At 37.6% G+C, this 6,891-nt stretch overlaps 1 gene segment (V, D, J or C); it reads right to left on the reverse strand.

The window, feature by feature from the left end:
- Nucleotides 1-875: 875 nt before the first annotated feature.
- Nucleotides 876-5,815, reverse strand: LOC115784400 (Ig heavy chain V region 914-like). The segment is given in 2 exon segments: nt 876-1,223; nt 5,726-5,815. Coding segments are annotated over 2 exon segments (438 nt in total).
- Between the last annotated feature and the right edge of the window lie 1,076 nt (nt 5,816-6,891).

Below are 6,891 nucleotides of genomic sequence, written 5' to 3' on the forward strand. Positions count from 1 at the left end.
TTTATTGGAATAAAGGAGCAGCCCACAGAGCAAACTGTCTCTGTCCTGATGAAGGTAGCATGAGTTTGGTGGGAGCTTCACTAAAATCTTTAACATATCGAGATTAGGGGTGGGACTTTAACGCGTTATTTTCGATTAATTAATTATGGGGAAATTAACGCGTTAAAAATTTTTAACGCATTTTAATCGCACTTTGCACCGTGGAACGTTTCTCAGTGCGCAAGTTCCCGGCATACAGATTATATCGACGCACAATGTCCAAATTAGGGGCCGCATCCTGCGAAGGACCCGGCCCACGTCTTTCGCAGCCCACGAACACCACAAAGGCCGGAAGTGAGCAGCTAGCCTTCATATCAGCTGCCGTCACCTCTGCGTAGCTCATGTCGCCTAGCAACCGTGAGTGCGAAGCACAGCTGTGTAAAGCAGCTGTTAAACGGAGAACGAACTTTTTCTCCTTTTTGTGGTTTTTAATTCAAAATAAGCTGTTAAAACAAGCATAACACATTTCAACATCAAGGAATACAGCTGAGCTAATGATTAATTTCCAACTATAACAAGTGAGACATTAATGTTGAATAAAACTATCCAGTTATGATGCTTAACTTTAATTTCAGGAGTTTGCTTATCACAGGAGCACTTCATTCATCAACTAAACTTAAATTAATATTTCTCATGTCAAATATTGAAATGCGATTAAAATGCGATTAATTTCAATTAATTAATTACAAAGCTTGTAACTAATTCGATTAATTTTTTTAATCGAGTCCCACCCCTAATCTGGATTATTGCAAACTTCAGGCACTGAGTTTACCAGATATCCCCTGGTGCTGGTAATAGAGGAAGTAGTTTTTGTATGACTCTCCTGTTACTGTCTCTCACTGTGTTTGTCGGGCACAGTAATAAACTGCTGTGTCCAGAGCCTTCAAACTGTTCATCTGTAGGTAGAGTTCACTTCTGGAGTCATCGATGGAAATGGTGAATCTACTCTGGGCTGTCTGGGGATAATAGGCAGGATAACCCAAAGGGCCTACATAAGCAATCCACTCCAGTCCTTTTCCAGGAGCCTGTCTGACCCAGACCATAACGTAGCTGCTGAGTGTGAATCCAGAGACTGTGCAGGTCAATCTGTGGGACTCTCCAGGCCGTTTAATGACAGGTTCAGATTCTGTCAGAGTCTGAGCATCAACACCTGGTAACACATTTGAAAAGTCACTTGATTTAAGCTGGGTGAGAAACAGAAAAAAAAAAAAACATTAAAAACAAGGTCAGAACTATCAGATATTTTTCACCTGCCCAGCAGAGAGCTAAAAGCAGCAGTCCTGTCCTGCAGTCCATCATGTTATTTTTTTGTTCTCTTCCATCTGCTGCACTCAGTTAAGAAGAGTGACAGTTTTGCATAGACTCCTCCTCACAAGAAAACATTTACTGAAAAAGAACTGACTTTGCTTTCACTTGGTCAGAAATGTAAACTGGCAGACTGGAGTTCAGGAAGGAGTTCAGTGCGTCATGGGAAGTCCCCCAGCAGCCTAAGCCAATGACACAATAATTAGGGGATGGTTCTAAAAGTAACTTATGATTGTGGTGTTTTCTTCAAAATAAGTATTAGATTATTTTCTTCTGGGATCAACAGCTGCTGCAGCAGCTGGGTGACATGACGTGAACGTCACCTTTCAAAACACAAACTTAATACTCTTCACTTAATTTTACCCTCACAAATTTTTCATTCAGCTGCTTTTTGATAAAATGTCAGATCAATTTCTTGTTTTAAATTCTAAGAATTGTTTTATGTGAGGAGAAAACAGCAACATATGATTCACATTATTATTATTATTATATATCAGCCTAGAAATATGTCTTTTGCCACAATTTGCTCACTGGGTGTTTAGTTTATTGTGTCACATTTTTACTACTCAAAGCAACAACACGCAGTTTCACTGTGGAGTGGAGGAAACCTGTTGGAGCCTGTACAGCAACACACAACTCACTCAGCATCAGTCTGTGAGATTTAAGTCCTGTCATGAACTGACATGCACTGTGCATAATACTGAAATAATAACTGTCAGTAATGGATGTGTTTATGGTAAAATTACATACGGAAAAAACAAAGTTCCTTTGCATGTGCACAAAAACATAAACTAAGATTTACACTGATTTGTGTGCAATTTTTGAGAAATGTGCGCTCCAGTCCACACATAAATACAAAGCAATTTTGCCACATTTTATACCATTCATAGTGATCATATTCACACAATTTTTAAATTTCAGCTTTCCATTTGGCTTTAAAACACTTCCTGTTCCTACAAACATCTAAAACTATTTGTGACATTATTTTCACTCACTTACATTGCCTGATACCCACAGATCACATCAGATGCCCACGTGGGTTTTGAGACAAATTTCACACTTTCTGCTTCACACAGAGCTGCAAATGTAAGCTGGGTTCAAGTGCCACTGAGAAACTGGGACATCTGGGCTTCCTCTGTATTACTGTGTCATTTTAAATAAAGCAGGCCTTTATTTTCTAAATAAAGAGAACAGCTGACAATTCTTCTCTAGAAAACATAGATTTGCCATTTACAGACACTACACAGTAACATATAAATATTAATATATGGCTTGAATAAGCTGCTCTTACATCTGCTGATGATCTACATCTGCAAAGATGATAAAAAAGAGTGTACTAGTGACCAAACAAATACAACCAGTACATGTTTATATATCAGTTTAGCCTAAACAAGCAAAAATGCAACATAATGATGAGAAATTTGTAAGAGATGGACTAATTCTCTCTTTGGGGAGGAGGAGCTGATGCAAACTGATCTCCGCCATCTTTGAATTTTTGCTAGGATATAACACAGAAACTGACTGACCAACACGACCGTAGATTTGGCAAAGAAATGGCTTTTATCATGGACCGACCTGACTTTATGGTTGTTGTTCTTATCCTGTCAGTTTACTGGGCTGGTGAGGACATTATATCACTTTGATAAAGACAAATGATGTGTTTTAAATACAGAATGTAATATCTGATTGTTAATAGGTACTGATGGCCAAACACTGACTGAGTCTGAACCAGTGGTTAAAAGACCTGGAGAATCCCACAGACTGACCTGCACATACTCAGGGTTCAGTGGTAATATTTATGCTGTTTTTTGGATCAGACAGGCTGCTGGAAAAGGACTGGAGTGGATTGCTTATATCCGTTATGATAGTAAAGAAATCCACTATGCTCAGTCATTCAGAGGCCGGTTTACCATCTCCCGAGAAAACAGCAGGCAGCAGGTGTATCTGCAGATGGGCAGCCTGAGGATTGAAGATTCTACTGTTTATTACTGTGCTGGAGACCCACAGTGACACAAGAGGAAGAAACTCTGTACAAAAACTCAGGATGTGAAGTGAAAATTAGAAATTCACATTCACAGAAATGAACTGAAATTAAAAATTATCAGCAGATTGATAGAAACAATAAGATGCAAGGATGCATTAAAGCATTAATTTACCTTATGTTAAATAGAATTCATTTTTCTTTTTAATACTTTCACAGTAATAGGTCCTATAATCTCCACATTTCAAATAAACAATAGACCACATAACCTAATGTATGATTTTTGTGATAATAAAGCTATGTTTTTTAAAAGGTATACATTAATCACCTGTCCAGACTCACACCATAATGATAGGGTAATCACTGATTAAAAATCAGTGATTATTCTGTGACTGATTATTCACCCTGTAAGAAAATTTAGCAGAACCCAGTTGTTTCACAAATTTCACAATAAATTTCAGAAAATGTTGCAAAAATTTCCTTACATCTGTATTAAAATGTTATGAAGTATACATGCATCATTTTATAATATATTTGATACAGTTACAACTACACTAAACAACAAAATTGAACAGATTTAAAATGGTTAGCAATAACAATTAGAGTGACTTAAGTGAAAGCAAAATTAAGTTAAAAATAAATCTATTTCAAATAATAATGTAAATAAATGATGGATACTGTGGAGGTGCAGTATGGTTCTCTGTGAGCGGGAGGAGCTGATGTAACACCCTTTTCTCATTCATCCTTGTGTAAATGTTATAGAGTTTAACAAAGGGACTAAATCCCTGATGTACCAACTCAAGACTGGCTGAAGATGAAAGGCTCTTATAATAAAACCCAATAATTGAATAGTTTTTTCCCCTCATTCTTCAGTAAGTGGTCTGGTAAGAATGACAATGTAATCATCTGCTTTGTTTAAATTAAGTTTTTAAGGAATAATGTTTTTTTTTTTATTATAATTTTTCTTTATATCATCGCAATCACACGTCAGGTTTCTTATTCTTATTCTTTTATATTAATTAAATTAAATGAATCAGTTAATTTAGTTATTTATTTAAATGCAATATCACAGGATGATACTGATTTTACTGTGATGCTTTATTTGTAATAAAATTTGTTTAAATTATGGCCCATTAATGTGATTTGAAAAAGATAAAGAATGCTCATCAGAGAACAAAATTCACCTTTTAATGAAAATTAGTCATGCGTAACAGAAAAACACTTAAAGGTTACTTAACACCAAACTCTGACTCCTCTACATCTCACAATTAGTAAGAGAAAACTTATCAGTTCAGGACTTCTCTCATTTACCTGCTAATGCTACCAATGTTCCCACATGCTTCTGCATGTGTATAATAATGCGTGCAGTATCATATGACCAGATGACCAGAGGATTATGTTGCTTATTTTTTGTGCTTGAATGCCACAGTGACACAAGGAACATAGTCTCAGTAAATGTTCATGTGAAGCTCTGTGCCCTCCCATATTATCATGTAAAGGTTAAATATTCTGTGGAAACATGCTTCTTACTGTACTTGTGTTTGTTTTCTGTGCCTAAAGGCCCATCCTTCTTTTATATAAACAAACCAACAGTAGATCTGAATAAAACCACTTAATATCAGAACACCAGTTTACATAAAGAAACCTCTTTTGTTTATAAGATGAGTTTACCAAGATGATGTAATAGTGTTGTTATTCACCTTATAAACTGCTAAAGCACTATTAACAAAAAGTGAATACTTGTTATGACCAAAGAAAATTTATACACAATTTATTTGTTTTATTTATTTATTTTTACATTTATAACTTGTTTTCTTGGGAGAAAAACTGTGTATTTTAATTGTTTGTAATTTAAAAATCATTCAGTGCTCCTGTAAAATGAGTGCAATCCAAATCAACAAAGTTAAAATCTGTTGTGATGTTAATATTGCTCACTGCACTTTTAAAATGAATTTAAATTGAGCAGCTTATTTTGAATATTACATTCCTCACTGGTAGGCATTTCTAAGGCGTTTGCCACGTTCTTGGTCAGGATCTTCTAATGCAAATCAGCCTATGTAGTACAAGAGCAGTCCTGATGACTGAAGTCACATCTCCAGCCTCAGGATGATGAACATGTTATGTGGTAGAGGGGGGGCAGTTCAATTAAATCAGGTGGAGAGCAGCTTTAAAAAACAAAACACAAAAATAGGTGGTAGCCAAAGAGTACACTGAACTGTCAAAACATGCAATTTATTTACAATAAATAATGAACAGAGGGCAAAGACAACACAAACTAAAAACGGAGGTAAATTTGCAGTCCAGCTACGCATTATGCATGCATTCCAGTCCCACACTAACGCTCTCAGCCCACTGCAGCAACCAGTCCTCTCACCCAGGGTGTCCCGCTGGAGGCCACACCTGCACTGGGCCCAACTCCACTTGGACCACAGCCACAACTCCATGGCTCACTCCAACTCCCCCAACACCAAAATCCACAGACGAGTCCATCGCTGCCTCTCCCCTGGGCATCCGTGTGTGTCTGGTCTGCTGGGTCACCTCTGCTCAAAATTCCCTCCACTCTGTAGACTCAGCCCAAATCCCTGAGTCCTTTTCTTTTCTTGTTCTTCCTCCTCCAGTTTTTGTTCTCTGTTTCCAGTCCCACTTCTCTACTGTGTCTGCCCTTTAAAAAGGTCACAAGCAGGTGTTGCCCATCCCCTGATTGGTGTGGCAGGAATTAAAAGCCCCACAACAATAAAATCATTCAATATATATATTTAAAAACATGCAAATATAAAAACCAACACAAACACACTCACTCTACTGCTGGTTGCTCTCTCTCTCCCTTTTAAGTTTCCCTGCTTCTTGTTATTAGACTTTTAGACATCATTAAGTGTTGGTCAAGCAGTTGGTCCATAATACATAATACAGAGTTTGGAGTCAATTCCTTCCAGGCCAGTAGTTAAACATTCTGGGAAGACTCTCAGTCTCTCCTGTAGGGGATCTGGATTCACATTTAGTTGCTGCAATATGCACTGAATCAGACAACCTGATGGGAAAGCACTGGAATGGCTGGGCCATGTTTGGGCCAGTGCCAGTGGAACTGACTATTCTAGCAGTGTGCAAGGAAGAATAGAAATGACCAGAGATAACAGCAACAGCATGATGTATCTGAGACTATCAAACCTATCAGCAGTGTATTACTGTGCAAAACATACAGTGTTTGAAGTCATCTGAGAGGCTGTACAAAAACAGAAATATTTTTGCAAGGACCCATAGGTGGCAGTAGAGGATATGAATAAGTCACTAACTCTGACCTGTATGGCAAGACCACAGTGAGTCTAAACACACACACACAAGCACGCACGCACGCACGCACGCACGCACGCATGCAGCTTACTGAATGAAAACATTATCCTACAAATTTCTCATTACTGTTTTGAATTATAGGACAAAAATACACAAAAACACAATTCCTAAGTTGAAGCTATTAGTGACATAATAATCTCTCAGTGTCCATCAGTATGCAAAGCATGCATCACAGGCTGATATAAGGCCTTGATATGATGCTGTCAGTTGCAGCAGTA

This window comes from Archocentrus centrarchus, chromosome 8 (genome assembly GCF_007364275.1).
Source record: "Archocentrus centrarchus isolate MPI-CPG fArcCen1 chromosome 8, fArcCen1, whole genome shotgun sequence".
Lineage (NCBI taxonomy): Eukaryota > Metazoa > Chordata > Actinopteri > Cichliformes > Cichlidae > Archocentrus > Archocentrus centrarchus.